The 25406-nt window shown below is 36.3% G+C and overlaps 2 protein-coding genes and 1 long non-coding RNA gene across 34 annotated transcripts in view; 1 reads left to right on the forward strand and 2 right to left on the reverse strand.

Annotated features, from left to right (window-relative positions):
- Nna1 (Nna1 carboxypeptidase) overlaps positions 1-23108 on the forward strand; it is a 32136-nt gene extending 9028 nt beyond the window's left edge. Inside the window, exons 2-18 of one of the 29 annotated variants that reach the window (XM_089472967.1) lie at positions 9727-9908; positions 13094-13246; positions 13407-14241; positions 14526-14662; positions 14801-15183; positions 15240-15372; positions 15430-15567; positions 15625-15905; positions 15958-16117; positions 16173-16331; positions 16402-16567; positions 17227-17344; positions 20025-20205; positions 20282-20761; positions 20991-21502; positions 21560-21937; positions 21991-23108. In XM_089472967.1, coding sequence (XP_089329093.1) covers positions 9727-9908; positions 13094-13246; positions 13407-14241; positions 14526-14662; positions 14801-15183; positions 15240-15372; positions 15430-15567; positions 15625-15905; positions 15958-16117; positions 16173-16331; positions 16402-16567; positions 17227-17344; positions 20025-20205; positions 20282-20761; positions 20991-21502; positions 21560-21937; positions 21991-22705 — 5111 coding nt within the window. In that variant the 3' untranslated portion in view covers positions 22706-23108. Of the gene's footprint in view, positions 1-3340; positions 3828-6754; positions 7143-9515; positions 9675-9726; positions 9909-13093; positions 13340-13406; positions 14242-14525; positions 15184-15239; positions 15373-15429; positions 15568-15624; positions 15906-15957; positions 16118-16172; positions 16332-16401; positions 17132-17226; positions 17345-20024; positions 20206-20281; positions 20762-20990; positions 21503-21559; positions 21938-21990 lie in introns of those variants that run through there. The other 28 variants (XM_089472959.1, XM_089472961.1, XM_089472986.1 and 25 more) reach the window with 28 other exon arrangements.
- Nadsyn (NAD synthetase) overlaps positions 1-23371 on the reverse strand; it is a 36065-nt gene extending 12694 nt beyond the window's left edge. The window contains exons 1-2 of one of the 4 annotated variants that reach the window (XM_089472991.1): positions 23260-23371; positions 7449-7680 (exon numbers count right to left, since the gene is read on the reverse strand). The gene's annotated coding sequence lies outside the window, so the exon portion shown is untranslated. Of the gene's footprint in view, positions 1-7448; positions 7681-10467; positions 11750-18070; positions 18159-23259 lie in introns of those variants that run through there. The other 3 variants (XM_089472989.1, XM_089472995.1, XM_089472996.1) reach the window with 3 other exon arrangements.
- A 329-nt stretch (positions 23372-23700) lies between these two features.
- On the reverse strand, positions 23701-24549 carry LOC149268197 (uncharacterized). Its single transcript, XR_016270826.1, has 2 exons — positions 23884-24549; positions 23701-23827 (listed from the first exon to the last, which is right to left on the reverse strand). It is a non-coding gene; the product is annotated as an uncharacterized LOC149268197 (long non-coding RNA).
- Between the last annotated feature and the right edge of the window lie 857 nt (positions 24550-25406).

Consider the following 25406-nt stretch of genomic DNA (forward strand, 5'->3'; position numbering starts at 1 on the left):
AAGATCGACCAAATTCAAATGCTAGGATTTCAAATTGCTACAGCCAGCAAGGGCTTTGCACACAGGCATACAAATGCTCATAGTACATGTAGCATACTGTAAGTGTATGTGTGCATGCTCGTCGTGAAAACATTTTCATTATGCGCACCAACGCTTTCATACTCTTCCGACAAATAATAACGAAAACGCATGGCAAACGGCTTGAAGAGTTCGGAATACCCTTCACAAAGAAGGGAAGGCATGGGTTCTTGCTGCGAAGAAATTTCAATTTTCGTGAGCTGCTGCTTGTGCTCTCAATGTGAGCCTCACATGCATACATACATATACACATTTGAGAGAGCAGAGAGCATCGAGAGAGAGAGAGAGCAAGGGAAACATTGAGCATAGAGGGATCTTTTGTTCAACATTTGACCAGCTCGGTCGAGCGCATGAAGCGAAATGATTGTGCTTTCGTATATTTTAGTACCCAAACCTAAAAGTGAGGTGCCGAGCGAATACGAAGTTGTCTGGGGTGTTAACGCTCGAAAAAAACTGTGCAAAACGCTTTACACTACGTGTCCGGTCTATGTGTTCTCTGGTTAGTGTTTGTACTGCGTATGGTACTCACGAGTATGCATGCCAAATTTCAGCTCTCTAGCTCTCATAACTTCTGAGATCGACGCACTCATAGGGACGGACGGACAGACAGACGGACAGGGCCATATCGACTAAGTTCGTCACGCTGATCAAGAATATATATACTTTTTGGGGCCTGCCACGCCTCCTTCTGCCTGTTACATACATTTCAACAAAACCATTATACCCTGATTTCCCATTGAAAATGGGTTCAGGGTATAAAAACAATCGCAAAAAATATTAGATATTTAAAAAAGAATCCGATATAAACATAATTTTTAAGCAAAAAAATATAGATATATTGATATTTTGATATATTTATGACAGCTCTACAACGATGTTCTAAAAATGTACCGCATAATTGCCTTCTATTTTGTATACGAATTTATAGTAACAAACCCACTTTGATGGCGGTTTCAGTTTATTTGTTATGGATTGAATTGTGGCGTGAATTAGTTGCAAGTTACCTTGCAGCTACTTGGTGCTACGAAAAAGATAGCGACTTGCTATTTGTTGTTTTTTTTTTTTTATACTCTGAACCCATTTAAAATGTGAAAAAGTATGTAACGGGCAGAAGGAATCATCGCAGACCCCATAAAGTATACATATATATTCTTGATCAGCACGACGAGCTGAGTCGATATAGCCCTGTCCGTCCGTCCGTCCGTCAGTATGAGCAAAAGGATCTCAGAAAATATAAGAGCTAGAGAGCTAAAATTTGGCATGCATACTCGTGTATACCATAGGCAGTACAAGTTTATCATATTTTTTCGATAACTCATCCGATAACTTTTTTATCGAGACTAATCGAAAAATCGACATTGTTTTTTCAGCCTAATTTGAGCACTTTTAGACTTGGAGACTTCAAATTTGCGTTGTATATAAAGTTAATGGATACAAAGATTTTGTAATTTACAGATTTTGGATACCACGCCCCCTTTGCCGTCAATTTGTAAAAAACGCATTTCAAGTACTAGAGACTTGTGCATTTCAAGTATTAGAGACTTGTGCATTTCAAGTACTAGAGACTTGTGCTTTGGAATGTATATATACATATACATTTTAACCATATGATTACGCTCTGAAAGTTTCATTAGGATCGTACGTCTACAAAAGAAATTATTCAACAAATAATATCTCATAATATTGCCCACACTGCAGCGCAGCCCAAGCGCAGTCGCTGCTTACTGCGCAGTTAGCAGAGCGCGTGCTTATAAGTGCATGTGTGTGTATGTGTGCATAAAAGAAGTCTAGAATGATTAGAATATCAGCTTGGAGGGTTCAGTGTATCTCCTAGTCGAGCAGTCTCGACTGGAGCCTTCTTACTTGTTATACCCTGAACCCATTGAAAGTGGAAAATGGTATAATGATTTTGTTGAAATGCATGTAACAGGCACAACGAGGCGTGGCAGACCCCACAAAGTATATATATTCTTGATCAGGGTGACGAGGCGAGTCGATTTAGCCCTGTCCGTCTGTCTGTCCGTCCGTCCGTCCGTCCGTATGAGTGCATCGATCTCAGAAGTTATAAGAGCTAGCGATCTGAAATTTTGGCATGCATACTCGTGTATACCATATTTTTTTGATAACTCATTCGATAACTCTTTTATCGTGAAACATCGAAAAACGACGTAGTTTTTTTCGGCCTTAGTTGAACACTTTTAGACAAGAGACTTCAGATTTACTGTGTATACATATATAGTTGACCGATAGGAAGATTTTGTAATTTACAGATTCGCCCTCAATTTATAACAAGTAAGAAGGCTCCAGTCGAGACTGCTCGACTAGGAGATACCCTGAACCCTCCAAGCTGATATTCTAATCATTCTGGGCTTCTTTTATGCACACATACATACACATGCACTTATAAGCACACGCTCTGCTAACTGCGCAGTAAGCAGCAACTGCGCTTGGGCGGCGCTGCAGTGTGGGCAATATTATGAGAATTTATTTGTTGAATAATTTCTTTTGTAGACGTACAATCTTAATGAAACTTTCAGAGCGTAATCATATGGTTAAAATGTGTGTACATTCCAAAGCACAAATCTCTAGTACTTGAAATGCGTTTTTTACAAATTGGAGGCGAATGGGGCGTGGTATCCAAAATCTGTAAATTACAAAATCTTTGTATCGATTAACTTTATATACAACGCAAATTTGAAGACTCCATCTCTAAAAATGTTCAAATTAAGCTAAAAAAAACAAAATCAATTTTTCGATTATTCTCGATAAAAAGTTATCGGACGATTTATCGAAAAAATAAAGCAAACTCGTACTGCGTATGGTACTCACGAGTATGCATGCCAAATTTCAGCCCTCTAGCTCTTATAACTTCTGAGATCGACGCACTCATACGGACGGACGGACGGACAGGGCTATATCGACTCAGCTCGTCGCGCTGATCAAGAATATATATACTTTGTGGGGTCTGCCACGCCTCCTTCTGCCCGTTACATACTTTTTCACAAAACCATTATACCCTGACTTCCCATTTTCAATGGGTTCAGGGTATAAAAAAAAGCATTTCAAGTACTAGAGACTTGTGCTTTGAAATGCACACACATTGTAACTATCACGCCCTAAAAAATTTCATAAAGATAGTCCATCTACAAAGAAACTATTCAACAATTAAATTCTCTTAATATTGGACACACTGCAGCGGAGCCCAAGCGCAGTCGCTGCTAAATGTGCAAAGCGCGTGATTACACGTGCGTCGGGATGCGTGTGTATGCATGTGTGCATAAAAGAAGTGCAGAATAAGTAGAATATCAGTTTAGAGGGCTCAGGGTATCACCTAGTCGAGCAGTCTTGACTAACGTTTTCTTACTTGTTTTTTGTTACCGTATTAGCTGTTGTGCGACGTCAACAACACAAAAGGGCTCATTCGATTTTGAGCAACACGGCGAAACGCCACAAACAAGTTTTAACACCGCAAAAAAGTGACAGAACAAATGGAAAAATTGTAAAAGAACACTAACAAATAAATGAAATACGCCAAGTAGTTATTACTCTGATTGTAGTGAAATAATTACCAAAATATACTATTTCAATATGAAATATATGGTGTGTGTTTAGGTGTGTGAAACATAAGAAGTGCATATTTGGAATAAATTGAAACGCATTGAGCGTAACTATGAACTTCAACGCTGGTCGCGTGCAGTATCTACAAGCTCAATTATTTCCTATTTGCACACTAACAACATCCAGTGGAGGTAAAAATATATAAATATCATAAATCAGCGAATTGTACAAAGCAACAAAAATAGTTTAAGTCTGAAATTTGACTAATTACCTAATTATATCTTTAATTTATAATTTTAATTAATCTGTTATTTATTTCTAATTTCGATATTGAGACAGTCGAAAACCGTGCCGTAGAGTTATGTTTAAAAGTAACATTTTTGAAATAGGGATATTAACGCAAATCTGACAAATATAATAAAAAGAGTCATAAAAAATTTCTGTGTAATTTTGATATTCAAAAAGCATTTTGGATGAGTTTGAAGGCTTTCGCGTTTTATAATTGCTAATCTGTAAAGATAGAATAGAATATTTTTGTACCCTTGACGCCATTGAAGATGAGCATCAGGGTTTACTGTTTTTTTTTTTTTTTTTTTTTTTTTTTTTTTTTTTTTTTTTTTTAACGGACAGATAGTCAGACAGACAGGACTAAATCAACTTAGTTTGTTGCCCTAATAAAGAATATATATACATATGTATATTCGAGCAATCCTTACCAGAGCTTTCATAGCTGTTAACGTCGTTGACGCTATTGTCGCTATGACAACAAGTTTTTACGTTTGTTTGGAAATTTCGCATTATTTATGTATATTTAACTACTTGCTATACTAACCTTTGATGTGCAACATTCTGTCTATTTATTTTATTGAAATATGTCGATCTTAAAGTCATTTAACGATTACATACGGAAAAGTTACGTTTTACGATGTATTCTATATTTTCAAATAATTTTATGAAGCTTATAAGCACACTAAACTATTCTACTCTTGTTCATTCTGCAGAGCATTACATGTAGTGTAGACTTGAAATTTTAGTTAAATTCGATCAAATCGATGTGTTTTTAATGTTAGCGATTAAAAAAATTCACTAACAATATTTTATTTCGTTCCTACGTGTTTTATGTATTATATACAATTCTAATTTAGGTTATTAAGCAATATGTTAAAGAATTTGCATGTTTACTAAATTTAGATATATTCAATGAAATATGTGGATTGAATGTTGTTTATCTTTTTATACCCTTTTTATACATTGAAAATGGGAAATCAGGGTATAATGGTTTTGTGAAAAGTATGTAACAGGCAGAAGGAATCATCGCAGACCCCATAAAGTATACATATATATTCTTGATCAGGACGACGAGCTGAGTCGATATAGCCCGTCTGTCCGTCCGTCCGTCCGTATGAGCGAAAGGATCTCAGAAGATATAAGAGCTAGAGAGCTGAAATTTGGCATGCATACTCGTGTATACCATAGGCAGTACAAGTTTATCATATTTTTTCGATAACTCATCCGATAACTTTTTTATCGAGAATAATCGAAAAATCGACATTGTTTTTTCAGCCTAATTTGAACACTTTTAGACCTGGAGACTTCAAATTTGCGTTGTATATAAAGTTAATGGATACAAAGATTTTGTAATTTACAGATTTTGGATACCACGCCCCCTTTGCCGTCAATTTGTAAAAAACGCATTTCAAGTACTAGAGACTTGTGCATTTCAAGTACTAGAGACTTGTGCTTTTACGCTCTGAAAGTTTCATTAGGATCGTACGTCTACAAAAGAAATTATTCAACAAATAATATCTCATAATATTGCCCACACTGCAGCGCAGCCCAAGCGCAGTCGCTGCTTATTGCGCAGTTAGCAGAGCGCGTGCTTATAAGTGCATGTGTGTGTATGTGTGCATAAAAGAAGTCTAGAATGATTAGAATATCAGCTTGGAGGGTTCAGTGTATCTCCTAGTCGAGCAGTCTCGACTGGAGCCTTCTTACTTGTTATACCCTGAACCCATTGAAAGTGGAAAATGGTATAATGATTTTGTTGAAATGCATGTAACAGGCAGAACGAGGCGTGGCAGACCCCACAAAGTATATATATTCTTGAACAGGGTGACGAGGTGAGTCGATTTGGCCCTGTCCGTCTGTCCGTATGTATGAACGCGTCGATTTCAGAAGATAAAAGAGCTAGTGACTTCAAATTTTTTTTTTTTTAATGTCCGCACGGATATCGAGTTTATCACCTTAAATGGATAATTCATCCCGATCTTTTTTATCGATAAAAAACGAAAATCAGTTTTCAAATTATATCCCTATATCTTTAAAGCTAGAGCCTCCAAATTTCAAATGTATATTTATATGCATTTTATACAATTTCGATTATTGTTAAAATTTACCACCCAGCCCGTATGTCTACCCTCTCACCCACATATTCGTAAAAGACGTATTTCATATACTAGAGACTTGTGCTTTGTAAAATACATGCATGTCTATTCCATCCACAAGAAAAGTTATTAAACAATTAAGTTCCCATAGTAAGCCCACACTGCAGCCAATGCGTGTTTATGCGTGCGTGTGTGGCTGTGTGTGCGCGTCCGTATGTATGAACACGTCGATCTCAGAAGATATAGAGCTAGAGAGAGTGTGTGTGTGTGTGTGTGTGTGTGTGTGTGTGTGTGTGTGTGTGTGTGTGTGTGTGTGTGTGTGTGTGTGTCGTGTTTTTTTTTTTTTTTTGTGTTATTAAACACAAGTGCACAAGTAATTTAAACAAAACAAATATTAAGGTTAACATATGTATATACATATAGTGCTCAGTTGCACTGCTGCTTCTAGGCACTTCGCCTAGAGTGTTTTCACTTGCCCATTAACAGAATTTACATAAATCTTGGGATTAATAGCTTGAGTTGGGGAAATCCTCGCACTTAAACTGTAGCCCATTCGTCAACTTTGTCAAACTTATTGTGTATGCAGGGTATCTTTCAGTCGGATACACAAGGCTAAAAACTCTTCTACTTATTACAAACATTTTTAATATATTCAATGTCTTTTTTTAAATGCGAGCCAAAAGTTTCTGCCTCGGCAAATGCAAAGCTTCGCAATATACAATTGTTAAGGAGGCTGAATACTATATAAAAGCTTTGCAGTCTATGTTGTTGCTTCTGTTTTTTTTTTGGTGCAAAATATAATATTCACTGGTATTGCTGCCGCCAGCACCTCTAATTTTCTTTGCCCCATGCTATGCTTGGGCGCCAAGTGGCGAGCGGTCAGCTATTGGCGTCGACTGTAGGCCAATAAAAGACCTAATTTAATTGGTCTTTGGTTTTAGTCAAAAGCAAATTGCGCGAGTTGTTACGACAGGCCACACCAATAACAGTAAAGTTCATCGGATAATCATACGAAGAAACTCGACTTTTATGAATGGAAAGCCGCTAAATGTGAATGAATACCTGTGACTAAACAATATAAAAATTTATGCGTAGTATACCATTTGTGACTAGTCTATCTAGGTAACCATAGTTAAATTACACCTATATAATATATATATATATATATATATATATATATATATATATATATATATATATATATATATATATATATATATATATATTTAGCTAAAGAAATACAAAAATACCTGTATTTGTTTTAAAACAAATAAACAAAATATAAAAATAGATTTTTAATCGTTTTTGCGTGAGATTTCATTGAGTTGAATATGTATATATATATATGTATATATATAGTAGTAGTATTGAGTTGAATATATATATATATATAGTAATAACTATATATAACTTCATATTTATACTCACTCACGAATCGAAAATAATGATATAATAGAAACAAATATTTAAAATAGTAAATACAAGTTGCCAACTTTTGTTGAAAAATAAAGCTGTGTTTTATATGATGATACTTAGCTGAAATTTTGTGAACAAAATCGGACAAGAGAACTGATGTTTTTTGCTCTAATGTGATTGATATTTGAAATGTTTGCAACTCGTAGTCATGGCAGCATTTCTTCATCCAGCGCAAAAGTCGAATCTGTAAAGTTTTACAATATACAGAGGCGAACTAAATTATTGGCACAGAAAGCTTTTTAAACTTTAAACTTATTAACCCCATATCGTAAAAATGTGGCCAGCATATAACACCGCCCATGTGATGCCGTACTCACTACAACTCCAAATTGAACACTTTTGAAATCGGCACACCTCAAAACGGGCAATAACAAAACGAACGGACCTGGCAGAATGGCAGAAAATTTGGAAAGACGTCACTAAAAAATTCTTTTTTAGATACCAAACCTCTTATCAGCCGTTATTAAAGCTAATCATTACATACTGAACAGGCGCGTAGCCAGAAAATTTTTCACCAAATATTAAATACACATATTCGTACTTAATAATATAATGGATGACCTTTATTTATTGGGTTTGAACCCCCGAAACCCACCCTGTATACTCGCCTGATACCGAATATTAATTATATGTTTTACCCATTTGGTCCAAACTTTTAAGTTTAGTTTGATGTGCCAATAATCTTGCTCAGCAAAAGTTTTTGCAATATATATATATATTTTCTTTTTTGTATAATATAATAAATACCCTATATAATATAATAATAAAAAAAAAAACGTTTCAAGACTTTAAGAATTGCTACAAAGTTTAAGAAGCTTGTTGTGCTAATAATTTAGTTCGTCACTGTATATTCATTGTATTGCGTAGTATTGTTTTCACAGTATTGACCTCATTAACAAATTTTTCCATTTGCACTTGGGCAAGGAAAGCAATGCCATTGCAAAAGTGGTCAAATTCCAAAATTTTTTATTTCCTCCCGAATCATTAGAAACACGCCTCTCAATCCAAAACTTTGTAGGGTATTGAGTATTTTCTCACTGAATTGGGTGAATATTTTTATACCCTGAACCCATTGACAATGGGTAATCAGGGTATAGCTATGTATGTATGTATGAGAGAGGATGACAATTGTCTGGCGATTTACTAGTTTGTCAATTTTGTATGGTTTCAATTGTAGAGTGACTGTCAAATGAGCCTTCGTGACTTACATCAGTAATTTTGGCAATAATGAGTACATCTTGAGTTAGTATGATATGTCTATGTCCCCTTAATGTTACCATAGCATTTAATAAACTTATTAGTATCTACGATCATCTCTTCGGTTGAAAATGTGTTCAAACTAATTTTAATTATATATAATTACTGTATTTTATCGATATATGCATTTATAAACATGAATTTGTATAATATATGTATGTACATATGTATGTACATATGTACATCTGTATGAAGTGGATATGACAGTCTGTAAGACCGACCAATGACCAATATAATTATTATATATTTGCTCAGGCAGCAAGAGTTACGCACGCAGGCCACAAATGCTCACACATGTTTCCAGAGACTTCAAGTGTGTGTGTGATTGCCCGTCGCGAATTCATATTCTTTATGCGTATCAACGCTTTCATACCCTTCCCACGAATATCCATCGAAACGCTACATTTTGTTTGCATGAACCTTACAAACGCTTTTATGATTTAGGTATACCCTTCGTTCAAAAGGAAAAAGCTGGGATCGTCGCGAACAAAAATTTCAATTTTTGTGCACCGCTGAGAGTGATGATTTCAGCGACCATAGAGAGCGAGAGAGAGGAACTGAGAGAGAGAGAGAGTAGGACAAATGGCACATAGATGTGCTTCATACATAATCACGACCATTTCGTCTGAGCGCTCACAGCGCACTGTTTTTGTCGTCCAATATTTTCACTGCAAATACGAAGTAAAGTGGTCGACCAACTTAACATTTTCTGCTGTAGAAAAATTTGTTCTACATGTCTAGTCTATGTGTTCTCTGGTCAGTGGTATTTCATAACATTTATATTTTTGTCAAAATCAAACCTGCATTCCAAACGTTATTGTTACGTTCTGAAAATATTTCAAAGATATTCTATCTACAAAAATAAATTATTAAACAACAATATTCCTGACCACGAATGGGGGGGCATAATTGGTTGGTCTGGTAACAATATACCCGTCGAGTTGATAATACTATTGTAATAATTCCCTTTTAGCAGGTTTTCTTGGCAATTTTCTTTCGAAGGGTCTTAAATCAAATCAATTAATTGTTAATACGGATGAAAAAACATTGAAGCCAATTGCACGATTGAAGGAACCTCGGGATTTATTCGCACTGCCTAAGGATAAGGACAATGATTGCTCACAGCAGGCCCCCAGATGGCCGGTAGAATGCCAGGTGAGCTAAAAAACAAAATACATTAAAAAAAGAAAAAAAAAAAAAAAAAAAAAAATATATATATATATATATATATATATATATATATATATATATATATATATATATATATATATATATATAGATATATATATATATATATATATAGATATATATATATATATATATATATATATATATATATATATATATATATATATATATATATATATATATATATATATATATATATATATACAGATAGATTTATTATATCCAACCAGCTCAGTCGACCAGATGCCAATCTGATAAACAAGTTTATTCCCTGTGTATGTTTGAATTTGAATCTATAATTTATATATGATATTTTTTTGATAATCGATAAATTGATGTTGTTTTTTCAGCTTTAGCTTTAGATTTCCAGATTTTGGATTCGAGCAGTCTCGAGTAGAGCCTTCTTACTTGTTGAATAAGTTTTCGCGTACTTATATGAACTATCTTCATCAACTTTTTAGATTGTGATAACATAAAAACGACATTCTTTAAAGCACATATGAATCTATATAGATTTTATATTTACTTCAGAATTGAAATCCTTAGCTGAGATCGACCCGTTCACGTTCGCGGAGAAAAGTTATGCATTGAAGCTCCGTTTTTTTTTTTTTTTTTTTAAGTCTATATAACAAAGCAAAGTATAATAATATGTACATTATTGTATTATTATTATTATTATTATTATTATTATTATTATTATTATTATTATTATTATTATTATATATATATCAGGGCGACGAGCTGAGTCGATATAGCCCTGTCCGTCTGTCCGTCCTTCCGTCTGTATGAGTGCGTCGATCTCAGAAGATAGAAAAGCTAGAGTGCTGAAATTTGGCATGCATCCGATAACTTTTTTATCGAGAATAATCGACAAATTCTGTTTTTTCAGCCTTATTGGAATATTATTAGACCTGGAGACTTCAGAGTCACTGTGTATATACATATGATGAATACAAACATTTTGTAATTTACAGATTTTGGATACCACGCCCCCTTCGTTCCAATTTGTAAAAAACGCATTTCTAGAGACTTGTGTTTTGTTTGTTTTTGTTTTGTTGTGTTTTGTATGCCGTCATGCTATTCATTTCTTATACCCTGAAACCGTTGAAAATGGGAAATCAGGGTATAATTGTTGTGTCAAAAGTATGTAACAGCACTAACCAAAGAACACATAGAATAGACCTGTAGAACAAACTTTTCTACGGCAGAAAATGTTAAGTTGGTGGACCACTATACTTCATATTTGCTCGGCTCGGTCGCTGGAGGTTCGAGCAGTGAAAATATTGCACGAAAAAGTCAGTGCGCTGCTGTTCTACTCTCTCTCTCTCTTTCTCTCTCTATGGTCTCTCAAGTCAGCTATGGTTATTCGTGGTAAGGGTATGGAAGCGTTGGTGCTCATAATGAAAATGTTTTCGCGACGAGCGTACACACACACTCTCCCTTACTACATGTTCAGGACTTGAACATATTACATTTGAGCTCAGTAGTCAATACATGTACTTCAATAATATGTTCAAATTTCTTTTCACTTATCAACAATTTTTAATTTATTTACTTCCCACTGGATAGACCTTTGTAATATTATTGTTTATCACTTATTATAATTTTACAAGTAAGAAAGCTCTAGTCGAGACTGCTCGACTACGAGATCCCCTGATCCCTTGGAGCATTAGCTATTTCAATAATTTTTCGCGTCTTTCAGCTTACACAACAAGAAACACGCACACACACGCACACACACACACGCATACACACAGGCATACATACACACACATGCATACACACACAAGCATAAGCACGCATGGGCTGCAGTGTGCGCTTACTATGAGAACTTAATTGTTTAATAACTTTTTTTTGTGGATATACGGTTTCAGATTATGATTATAATATGGATATGCATGTATTTGCCAAAGCACAAGTCTCTAGTATTTGAAATACGCCTTTTACAAATGTGAGGGTGGGGGGGTGGACATAGAGGTGGGGGGTAAATTTTAACAAAAACCGAAATTGCATAAATTTCATATAAGCATACATTAAAAATTTAAAGACTCTAGCAATAAAGGTGTAGAAGATATAATTTTATAACTGGTTTTCGATAAGGTTTTTTATCAATAAAAAAAGATCGGGATGAGTTATCGATTTTTATACCCTGAACACATTGAAAATGGGAAATCAGGGTATAATGGTTTTGTTAAAGTATGTAACAGGCAGAAGGAGGCGTGGCAAACCCCACAAAGTATATATATTCTTGATCAGGGCGACGAGCTGAGTCGATATAGCCCTGTCCGTCTGTCCTTCCGTCCGTATGAGTGCGTCGATCTCAGAAGTTATAAGAGCTAGAGAGCTTAAATTTGGCATGCATACTCGTGTGTACCATACGCAGTACGAGTTTGCTTTATTTTTTCGATAAATCGTCCGAAAACTTTTTTATCAAGAATCGAAAAATTGATTTTGTTTTTTTAGGCTAATTTGAACATTTTTAGACTTAGTCTTCATTTGCATTGTATATAAAGTTAATCGATACAAAAACGCATTTCAAGTACTAGAAACTTGTGCTATAGAATGTACACACATATTCATTCCATATGATTGCACTCTGAAAGTTTCATTAAGATCGTATGTCTACAAAAAAAATTATTCAACAAATAAATTCTCATAGTATTGCCCACACTGCAGCGCAGCCCAAGCGCAGTCGCTGCTTACTGCGGAGTTAGCAGAGCGCAGGCTTATGCGTGCGTGTGGATGCATGTGTATATATGTGTGCATAAAAGAAGTGCAGAACGAGTAGAATATAAGCTTAGAGGGTTTAGGGTATATCCTAGTCGAGCAGTCTCGACTAGAGCCTTCTTACTTGTTAATGATAAACTCGATATCCGCGCTGTAAATACGGACATTTAAAAATAAAATTGAAGTCTCTAGCTCTTATATCTTCTGAAATCGACGCGTTCATACATACGGACAGACGGAGAGGGCCAAATCGACTCAGTTCGTCGCCCTGATCAAGAATATATATACTTTGTGGGGTCTGCCACGCCTCCTTCTGCCTGTTACATACATTTCAACAAAATCATTATACCCTGATTTCCCATTGAAAATGGGTTCAGGGTATAAAAACAAAGCTAGGATTATAAATTACTTGACTTATTTCTCAGGTCATTGGAGAGCGAATTATACACATTCCCTATGTGCCAGTGCAACCCGAACCACTTAATGTTCCAACGGGCAATGAGCTAAAGCCGCGCCCAGTTGGTGAGGAAAATGGCATTGTTGTTTTTTCATACTGTCCTATAAGTGCTGTAAACTATGTGAGTACTATAATTTTACTTTTTGTGGTACCAAAAAATATGTACAGCCAGCACACTCACATTTAACAAACTTGGGAGGGCAGACATGTGATGGTGATTACAGCGAAAATTTTTTGTTGGGATATTATCATAATTTTATTGAATTTTAACAAAAATACAGGGAAGCACACATACAAAAATCAAGACAGAGGAAAAGTCAAGTGAAGATTCAGATGACTCTTCGGATTCCAGGAATGAATTCATATCTGTTAATCGGAGAATGACGCTACAGTCGGGGAAAACACATCTAAACAGTGTGTCTAAACTATTTAATAGGTTGGATGATCACTCTACGAGCAATTCTCAGGATGATGATGACTATAATGTAAGTGAGGATGGTAAAGAGACTCGTGAGAAACCCGTCATTCAGAGTCTCATCGATGCGAAGAAAAAACGGCTCAATACTACAACACTACAGCATAGCACAGATGGAAGGATTAAGGGCACTCCTAAAGTTGAAGACATTTGGAAGAACAATAGTTCTGAGTACAAACCCGCTTCACCGCATTACGTTCTTAGTCAGTTTGGCAAAAAAGTATCTAAGGCGATTATTAAAAAGATTATCGATTACGACGAAAAGCCCTCGACTGGCACTAGCAGCCTAACCTCAGAAAAGGTACAGAATAAATATGCAGTTACCCCCTTCAAGCTTCCCAAAACAAATATTCCGCGCCTGGAAGTTGCTTTCCAAGGCAATTCAAACCAATCAGTTGAAAAAGTTTCACATTCACGCATATGTAACATGATCGGTGACAGGGACGAAGACATAAACAACAGTGACGACTGCAGCATAGAAATGAATGACATTGTAAACGACGACGTTATAAGTGGCTGCGATGGGAAAGTTTCAGTTGGTCGTTTAGCCGGTGGCGCGGATAAGTGTCCCCGTACTAGCTCGAGCTCAGTATCGGATACAGAAACGCTAATTGGGGAAGAAAGCATATGCAGGATTGCATGTAATAATGAATGAATATTAAAATACAAATTAGACATCAGTACGAGTCCAAATCTCAATCTCAATCCATAAATCCGTAGTACGCATACTTTTGAATTATTTCTAGCTTCTAATATTAAATATGTCTTTTGTTTTCACTGTAAAATTGCAATAGTAACTTCAATAATATAAGAAGCCACACGGCCATATAATATCTTGTATTGCTTGAGTTTGAAGATTAAGCTCGTGCTGGAATCTAACTCCATTTAACTAAAGCGGAAATTGAAACATACTCTTTGCCTACAGCAGCACCGGATAAAATGGATTTACCTTTGGTTCCAGCACCACTTTGTACGCGAGCCGTGACCATGGCTGCAGCAGTAGCAGCTGTAGCAAGGGGTCGTCGTCGAGGTTTTGAATCAATTCCGGGCAGCAATATTGGGGTACCTCATATGAGTACTAGCATTAACACTAGCACTTATGATCAAGCTAACAATAGACATAATCCTGAGCTTAATAATGTTACTGATCGGACAACCTTTCAATCTCAACATATTTCCTATGATATTCCCCAAATGCAGTTCAGTCGCTCATCAGTGGGGGGCGCTAAATATGTGTCCAACTGTCATCCTATGAACGCCGAGGAGTACGAAAGTCTAGAATTTGAGTCCCGCTTCGAATCAGGAAATTTGGCTAAGGCAGTGCAGATTACACCCACTTATTATGAGCTTTATCTACGTCCCGATCTCTATACAAGCCGATCGAAACAGTGGTTCTATTTTCGCGTTCGACACACCCGTCGTAACATGCTCTACCGGTTCTCCATTGTAAATTTAGTGAAGTCAGATAGCCTTTATAACGATGGAATGCGACCAGTTATGTACTCTACCTTGGGAGCAAAGGAAAAAAACGAAGGCTGGAGAAGATGTGGTAACAACATATCCTATTATCGTAATGATGATGAGTAAGTATATGTGCTAGATGTAAATTTCAAACACTAATATTAAAATCTCTGCGCAGAAGCAACAATAATACAAATGAAGAGGACGAGGATAATTCGAGCTACACCCTGACTTTTACTATTGAGTTTGAGCATGATAATGATACAGTATTCTTTGCGCATAGCTACCCGTACACATACAGTGACTTACAGGTATGTAACGCATAGTATGTGGAGCAGTATAAACAATCAACATAAAATTCCTTGTAGGATTATTTGATGGAAATACAGCGTCACCCCGTAAAATCAAAATTTTGTAAGCTGCGACTACTCTGCCGGACGTTAGCAGGCAATAATGTGTATTATCTGACTGTCACTGCACCATCTAATAATGAGGATACAATGCGGGTAAACGATTATAGACAGCTAAGCTGGCTAAAAAGTTAATATGTATTTTAAAAGTAGCGCAAAAAATCTATTGTTGTATCGGCACGCGTGCATCCCAGTGAGACGCCATCATCATGGATGATGAAGGGTCTGATGGATTTCATAACAGGAGATTCTACAGTAGCAAAGCGTCTACGTCACAAATTTATATTTAAACTAGTGCCGATGCTAAATCCAGATGGTGTAATAGTTGGCAACACTCGGAACTCGCTAACTGGGAAGGACTTAAATCGTCAGTATCGAACTGTTATTAGAGAAACTTATCCATCTATTTGGTATACAAAAGCGATGATAAGAAGGTAGCTAGCTTACCCTCAAAAAATTTTGATATTTAGTTCATCCCATCCTTAGACTGATAGAAGAATGTGGAGTGGCCATGTACTGTGATATGCACGCTCATTCACGCAAGCATAACATATTTATATATGGCTGCGAAAACAAGCGTAATCCTGAAAAGCGGCTTACTGAGCAAGTTTTTCCGTTAATGCTGCACAAAAACAGCGCAGATCGAGTATGTCCAATGTTTTCAGTTGACGTTCTTTCTCTTTAAAACAACTATTTTTCAGTTCTCATTTGAGAGCTGTAAGTTTAAAATACAACGGAGCAAGGAAGGTACAGGACGCATTGTTGTTTGGATGCTGGGCATTACGAACAGCTATACTATTGAAGCATCTTTTGGCGGCTCTTCACTGGGGTCACGCAAAGGCACACATTTCAACATTCAGGTAAAATAGATTCGGTCATTCAATTCTACATACGTACGTAGAAATTTAATAGTTATTATTAAATTTATAGGATTATGAGCATATGGGACGAGCGTTTTGTGAAACTTTATTGGACTATTGTGATGAAAATCCGAACAAAGTAAAGCGACATGCTAAATTATATAAGCAAATCAAAAAGATAAGAAAACGCGAGAAACGCGAACAGAAAGCATTGAAATTACAAAAAATGGCCGATCAGGGATGTATTATAACTGAAAAATTAAGCGTTAAACGTTCTGTGGAGAGAAACGTCTCCTAGGAATGTAATTAATTCATTACACGTATATACACATCCCTAAGCATACAGCCGTAAACCGCTTTTTCTAAATGGTTTAATACATGTAAATTTTGTATTGTTGTCTCTGCTGCTGTTCCGCTGATTACTCAACAACATACAATATTTAAAAAGTTAATATGATATTGCTTTAAAAGCGGTGGCTTGTACCATCGAATCATAGAAATATGTGGTCATGTTGCCAAAGTTATGAATTTGAATGCTATCTATCGCTAATCGCCATTATAAATATATATATATATATATATATATATATATATATATATATATATATATATATATATATATATATATATATATATATATATATATATATATATATATAAATGGCACATAAGTATATATAAATAACGATTTTTATTGTAGAACTTGTAGCAGTAGATTGCAAATTAACTTGAGCACAGTGTACTATTTTTTGTTATCTTAATAAAACGATTATTACAGTTAGATGTTATATATAATTATATTCAACCAGCTTTATACTATACATACTGTCTTAAAGCTTTTCATTTTGCATTTATCATAATTTTTCACTAATCCTAATGCATTAACATTTACAATAGATTTTAAATTTACTCAAACAACAGGAAAGACTACGCTCTAAAATAATCGAAAGACTGATGCGTGAAGGCTCAAGCGCTGATGAGCCATTGAATATACCACTTTCCGATTATTCCAGGTAGGTTTCGTTTCTTTATTCTATGAATGAAATAAAAACTCATAAATTCCTTGTGAATGCTCACCAAAAATACCACTGGTGGTATCTATAAACTGCTTCAAAGGTCCTAGCGCTGACTAACCAGCCATTTTAATTAATACAATCAGGGCTTAATAATAATTAGTTTTAAAAGAGTACAAAATAATGAACAAGTAATAAAGCTCTAGTCGAGACTGCTGGACTACGAGATCCCCTGAACCCTTCGAGCAATAGCTATTCCAATCATTTTTCGCGTCACACACACACACACAAATTTTATAACTGGTTTTCGATAAGGTTTTTTATCGATAAAAGAGATCGGGATGAAATATCGATTTTTAATGATAAACTCGATATCCGCGCTGTAATTACGGACATTTAAAAAAAATTTGAAGTCTCTAGCTCTTATATCTTCTGAAATCGACGCGTTCATACATACGGACAGACAGACGGACAGGGCCAAATACATTTCAACAAAACCATTATATCCTGAATTCCCATTTTCAATGGGTTCAGGGTAATAAAAATGGAGAGCTCTCAATAGAGAATGAGTGACTGATAAGCAAAAATATCTACAGTGAGTTTAATTGGAGTGCGCTCAAGTAAAATGAACGAAAATAAATGAAGCCCTAAAACGGAGTGAAAATAAGACACGACATACATATACTGCGCATTGTTAATTCATTCATGCATCACTTTAGTACTTACAAACGTGTGTTGCAAAAACAAATGACATGATGTGCTTTTGCTAGTTGCAATCTGGAGTCAAATCCGAGAGTTCTCGTCTAGCGCCCCACTGCAAGTAACCATGCAATTCCACTTTTCAAAAATTTTATGGCAAAACAAATAGATTCACTTCACTGCTGCATCGCCATCTAGCAAATAAAACTAACTGTTGAGAATTCTAGCACCTCAATCACTATGTGATTCTAAGAACATGCTAGAATAAGTTTGAAATCATTTTGTTTGCTAAACAGTTTCTTAATTTATTAACGTCGATTGAAACTTTCAGCATATGATCTACATATTCTATTGCATATTTGACATATTTTAAAAATGCCAAATCATTCATAATAGCATATGGGCATCTGACCCTCACAGGGGAGTTTGGTGAGTTTGGAACCGGTCTCCAAAATACAGGTATCCTTCGTATAACGCGATAGTTACGTTCCAGAAGAATTGCGCGTTATGTAATTCCGCGTTATCTAAAACATAGTTTTCATATAAATTTGGGGATTATGTTCAAATAGGTTTTTCTTTAAATAAAATACATAAAAAATAACAGATGCACATATATTTCAACTCAATACTAAAGTTCAGACTTTCTTATACAATACAAACACAAGATATGAATAATAATACATATGTACATACATATTTTAAAATTCATTTAACTCAAGCAAACGATCAGTGTTTGACTTGAGCGAAACGAAAACAGAAATAACTGTCTCGCTCAGAGCGCGAGCGAGCTAAGCCAGACGCGACAAAAACAGTTTCTGTCTGAGTTGTTTTGATTCTGTCAGTGAAAGACACTTATTTGCAGACAACAAAAAAGTGTTAACAGTTATTTGCGAGCTATGCATTTCATAACTAATTTTCGATAAGAATTTTAATCAAGAACAAAATCCCGCCTACAGCTCTCTTACTTGTTATACTCTGAACCTATTGAAAATGGGAAATCAGGGTATAATGGTTTTGTTGAAATGTATGCAACAGGCAAAAGGAGGCGTGGAAGACCCATACATATACATATATGATCTGGGCAACGAGCTGAGTTGATTTAGTCCTATCTGTTCGTCCGTCTGTCCGTATGTATGAACGCGTCGACCTTAGAAGACATAAGAGCTAGAGACTTGAAATTCATTTTCATTTTATACAGTTTGGATGTTTGTATTTACCCTCCACCCCTATATCCACCCCCTCACCAACATATGTGTAAAAGGTGTATTTCAAATACAAGAGACTTGAGCTTTGGCAGATACATGCATGTTATAATTATAATCTGAAAGTTTCATGAAGATAGTCCATCCACAAGAAAAGTTATTAAGTAATTAAGTTCCTATAGTAAGCCACGACTGCAACCAATGTGTGTTTATGCGTGCGCGCGTATGCCTGGGTCTGTGCTAATATGTGTGCATGTGCGATAATTATTGAAATATTAGTTGCTCGAAGGGTTCAGTGGATCTCGTAGTCGAGCAGTCTCGACTAGAGCTGCTTTATTACTTGTTTCAATTCTAGCTTTGTATGAACGAAAATTAATTAGCCTTCATATAAAGTAAATACATATACCGTTCGCAGATTTAAAGGTACGAAATAGCATTACTCGTTTCGTAAATTGACGTAATCATAGCTAACTTTTGATATTATGTTTTTTAAAAAGATACCATTTTTTAGAGATAGATATAGATAGAGATTTCATCGAAACTTAAGGAATGTTTATATATTTTTAAATAAATATTTATATAAATATTCATTAAGTTGGGGTGAAATCACTTGACTTGATGAAGATCGACAGACAAATACTTTAAAGAAAATTTGGAACTACGATGAAAACTTTTGTTACTTGAAATTCATGATTTCGGTGGATGTGGTACGGATTTGCGCTCTTTTTAAAGACATGCTTGTGAATCCTAATTGAAAAACACGTTTCTTATTTTTACAGATGTATAAAGTTAAAACTTTTTTCCTTTATTATATTCTGCCTTAGCGACGAAGGTAACTGCAGCTCTAGCTCGGACAATGAAGGCAAACATTCGATTACAGCGTCTGATCTTGAAGGTCCTTGCTGTGCGCCTATTAGAGCGCCACCTAGTTCACCTGAGATTATGCATGAGATTCGCAAGGTAGGTTTGAATGTCAAGTTGTTTCCTTTCAAAGCACATTGAGCACATCACGATTATATTCACTCACCACCAACAGTTTCGAGTACGTCGAATGCATAAGGTGATGCATGTTTTGGATCAAATATACTTTTCACCGGTTCTACAACGAAAGTTCAAGGCTCTTGCGCGTCTTAAGCGCCGCCGCCATAAATTGGGTTGCAAGGCGGTTGGTTCAAAGCGTGCTACTGGTGGGGGTGGACCAAGTTCACCAAATGGCAATGCCAGTGAGAGATTGATAAGCAGCGAAAGCCCCCAGATAACTGTCAAAACCGCACGCCAGTCGCCTGACTCTGAAAGCTCCGAAAGCAATGGGTCTCAGTCGTCAGACTTATTGACCGATGCAAGTAACGAAATAAATCAGACTGGTAAACAGTCAACTCGTAAGCGTAACAAAAAAAAGAAGCACATGGCTACAGAAAAATGCAAAACTAAAGCAACTAACCGAAAAATGCGTGTTGACCGGAACTTGCGACTTTGGCTGGCTAACCGACGCATTTTCATTTTTCGCCGCAAAAAGGTACATTCAAGAGCTGTGAACTATACACTATAAATACAAGAAATATTTCTGTGGCCTGGCGAAACACTTCTAGTTTCTATTTACACAAAACCAGTTGCTAAATTTGTAGAATAAATACAAAACGATAAATTAACATAGAAATAAATAACTCATTTAAGCGCCATGCCATACACATCAAAAATTCTACAATATACCGTATTCTAATTATACATTTTTTCGTTTGTTTTAGAACCGCCGACAGCGTATCCGAAACAAGCCGCTTAAGAAGCGTGGCGAAGTGATTAGAACGGCACTCGATTTACCTACCACCGATCCGGGCTCTGATTTACATTTTTCCACAGATGATGAAGAAGTTTTCCCAACAGGTAACGTCACATTTGGGGCAGTAGCACCACTTCGTCACACTCTACTGCAGAGTGAGTTGCAGCGGCGATATATTGAAGAAATTGGAGACTTGGTAGTGCAAAAGCCCAAACCCGCCCATATGCCGCCAGAATTAATCGTCACAGCACCCTCCAAAAACTGCGGTCCAGGTGGAGTTAAAAAATTGGAAGTATACAAACTGATACCTAGCACAGCACCCGAGCAACAAGCTCAGATGCAAGCCAAGACAAGCGGTACTGGCGCTCGACGCACGTATTCCTGGCACAATCTCAACCAAGATAGCGGCCGTGCTAAACCTAGTTTCTTCATGAACGAATCAAAACCAGACCCAAAGATTCAGAAGAGTCCAACGAGGCGGTAAGTTTTGAGCCGGCTAGTACATATCATTTTCTAGTCCTATCCTTACGTCCGCAGCATACCAAACAATTTCATCCCACTAAATCTGCAAAGTCATGGCCATTCAAACCACGCTGAGGACCTACACGTAAAACTATCCATTAAAAAAAAAATTTGGGCGGGAGCTTACGGTGACTCTGACGTTCGACCACTGGGTTGGTACAAAGGCCAATCCCAGGCACATGCTCACATGGCTACCGTGATGGCAACGGCAGCAGCTACTGCAGCTCTTCGAAGCGCTGAAGGGTCACAAGCTCGAAGCATGTATACCGCCGCTAGTAACAAGGAACCATTGATATCGGCAGCAGAATCAACAACAGGTTCAGCAACCTTACCACCTGCTTATGTAGGTGCGCCACGTAGATCCCGCAAATTGGAGCAGGTGGATTTATTTAAGTAAGTTTGAAAAAAAAAAATTCTCAGGAGATTTATAAATATATCATTTGTAGCGCCTGTTCAGAAAAGCTGTTATTGTGGCAGCAAAACCATACAAAAACACAACCTTCAAACACGCGCCTTTTAGGCGGGACGACTACTAAGCTAGAGAATCCGCAGATCTTTATGCGCGGTCGCAAACCAAAAAAGATCATCCGAACAACCGGCGGAAATGATGCCCATTCAAACGTGTCCGGAGTAACTGGGAAAGGGAAACGCAAGACAAGTATAATTAAACTTGCTGAGACGACGCAGTTTGTAACACGTTTTTCACGAACCCATACAAGTACTGGAGGTTCTGCCGCTGGTGATCTACAGCAACATCAAATTAATCAGATGCAAAGGCTAATATTAAAAACTCAATCAGGCAGCGGATCAGAAAGCACACAAAACGCCTCTGTCAGTGGCATTCAAAACTCTGGTGGACGCATTACCAGCAAGTTTAAGACTGGTGGCCTAGTCGTAACAGCGGTCCAACAATCGGTGGGCAGTCATGCAGGGGGTGTTAATGTTTCAAAACGTATACCCCATACTGGTGGTCTGCCCATAAAAAATAGCAGCAACAGTGTCGCCTCTAATACTCAAAACATGTTTCAATGCCGCATCGAAGATAAACAAGTGGCAGGAATTTCCCTAGACACGGTCAACCTGGTTCGCAAGGTTAAGACAAAGTTGAAAAAACGGAAGTCCCGCACGCTTGCGAATGATGCCGCTACATCTGCTAAATAAAATCTATCAGTAATAGGGCCGAAACACTAAGATCCCGGACATCCCTCGACTCCCTCTTCGACAGTTTCCTTTATCAAACTCTTTCATGTACTTGTATGTGAATTTATTATTAAGCCAAATTTTAGCTGAATTAGTTATAGAAATAATGCGCCAGAATGGCATTAATGATAATAACCAATTAGCAAAATGTGAGCACATTGATGTAGCAAAATTTATGGGGTACTATACTACCCCAAAGTGTATGCATTGCGTATAATGTACATATATTTGAATATTCACTTGTAACATATATATATATATATATATATATATATATATATATATATAGTACTTATAATCAGGAGTTAAATTTTAGGACGTAATTTCTATTAAAATTTCCAATAAAAATTCATGTTATGAACAACTCTGAAGCATTGCTTTAGCCACTAACAAGAATCGACACTAAATCCAGGTAGCTAACTTAAATACACAAGCTATTTGAGGTTACATTTCAATGAATGCAAACAAACAAATGAATACTTTTGTAATCGGTGTATAAGAAACAAAACACATACCTTTCCCGTCTTTGTTTAATATAGAACTAAATTCGTGTGTCAATCAGCGTGACCGCGTCGGACCAAACGAGAAATACCAATTTGGTCTAAAAAATATACTATAAAATACCATTTCATATTTTACAAAATACCACTATAAATACCATAACAACATAACATTTTCACCCTCTAAATCAATGGTGAACAAGAATTTTGTTTGCACTTCATTGTCGAAATACATAGCAGCACACGCCAAGACCATTGTACACGAAACATCAGTCGATTCATCAATGATTATGGAGAGCACAGGCCTTCCCGCTGCAGAAACGCACCGTTTCATGCTAGAGATCAGTTGCTCCTTCATCACAGGTGCCAGTACATTGTACGTAAGCGAAGCTGTTTTGGTGCGTTTGCAGTAAACCCCTTTCGCAATGGCACTATCGGGAAACGCATGCTTGATCACATCGCTAATATGGTCTATTGCTCTCATTGATATGTTGTGTTCAGCAATCGCTGCAGCAAACATAATTTCTGCCTTTTTGATAGAGGTAGCTAGAGTGTTGTCCGACTCTTTAAAAAACGATTGAATCTGAAAAAAGAATAGTTATTACTTACATATAATTTAAAAGCATATAAAGAACTCACCTTTGATTTTCCACAGAAGTATTTCATATTATCTTTATGTTTTTGTGTAGCCGCGTGCTGCTTAAGTGACGCCAGCCTACTCAAAATGTCAGTCTGGCACGCTTTGCAGTGCGCATCCATATTATTTGCGCTCCTCCCAGCCATTTTGCATTTTCCGGCATAGTCTCCCACTCAGCTCTATATTTTGGCTTATTGCTCATGTTTTCTATTTATTTGTTTTAAAATTAAGCAAGCATTAAGTATTCGATTCATTAAGTCTTAAAGTGTGACCAAACCGAAAATACCATATAATACCATAAAATCTAAGAAAAATGCTACTAAATACCTATATACCATTAAAATACTTTTGAGCAATATCAGAGCTGATAAAATACCAAAAAGTATTTAAAATACCATATTCGGTCACGCTGGTGTCAATGTTCCTCGAATAAAATCCGCTTGAAAATGATCAGTGATGCTGTTTTTGCCGAGAAAAAACAGCTGAATTTGGACAAAAAATAAGCCAAAATAAGCTAAATCCATCAGAATCACAATTGATTTTATATATCGTAATAGACAATACACGTACAAATACTGTAACAAACATTTCATATTCATGAAAAATAAATCGAAAATAATAGAAATTTCAACATTACATTCATTCAAATGTTTACATTGATAATAAATCTCCCTGTAGAGAGTCGACAGACTCTTCGGGCTCATAATTTTAATTCTTTGCTTTCGATCGATTTGAGGCAGTTGGGAAAAACTATGTAATCAAAACAACATCTGTTATGTCGGCTCAATTCGGAGGTAAAATTTTAAAGTATTAGTTTCTATCTTAATAAGACTACCTCTTTAAGCCTTTATCTTATTGTTGAGTTTAACCACTAACCAGAGAACACATAGGCTAGGCATGAAGAACAAACTTTTCTACAGCAGAAAATGTTAAGTTATGTCGACCAGTATACTTCGTATTTGCTTGGCTCGGTCGCTGGAGGTTCGAGCAGTGAAAATATTACACGACAAAGTCAGTGCGCTGCACACGCTCAAACGAAATGGTCCCATTCTTATATGAAGCAGATATAAGAGCTAGAGACTTGAAATTGTTTTTTCCAAGGTCCGTGAATATCTTGCGCTTATCGAGCTTTTCTCTATATATCGATAACTACACCCGATATTTTATTATCGAAAGCTAGTTATTTAATTATATCTCCTACACCTTTAGAGCTAGAACGTAAAAATTTTTAATGTAGACTTATATGTATTTTATATAATTTCGATTTTTTTTGTAATTGACCCCCACCCCTATATCCACTCCCTCACCCACACCTTTGTAAAAGGCGTATTTCAAGTACTAGAGACTTGTGCTTTGGAATGTACATACATTTTCACCATATGATTACGCCCTGAAAATTTCATTAAGATTGTACGTCTAGAAATTAATTATTCAACAAATAAATTCGTATAATGTTGCCCACACTGCAGCGCAGCCCAAGCGCAGTCGCTGCTTATTGCGGTGTTAGCAGAGCGCGTTCTAATAC

Source organism: Drosophila arizonae, chromosome X (assembly GCF_054131065.1).
Source record: "Drosophila arizonae isolate 15081-1271.41 chromosome X, UAZ_ARI_1.0, whole genome shotgun sequence".
Lineage (NCBI taxonomy): Eukaryota > Metazoa > Arthropoda > Insecta > Diptera > Drosophilidae > Drosophila > Drosophila arizonae.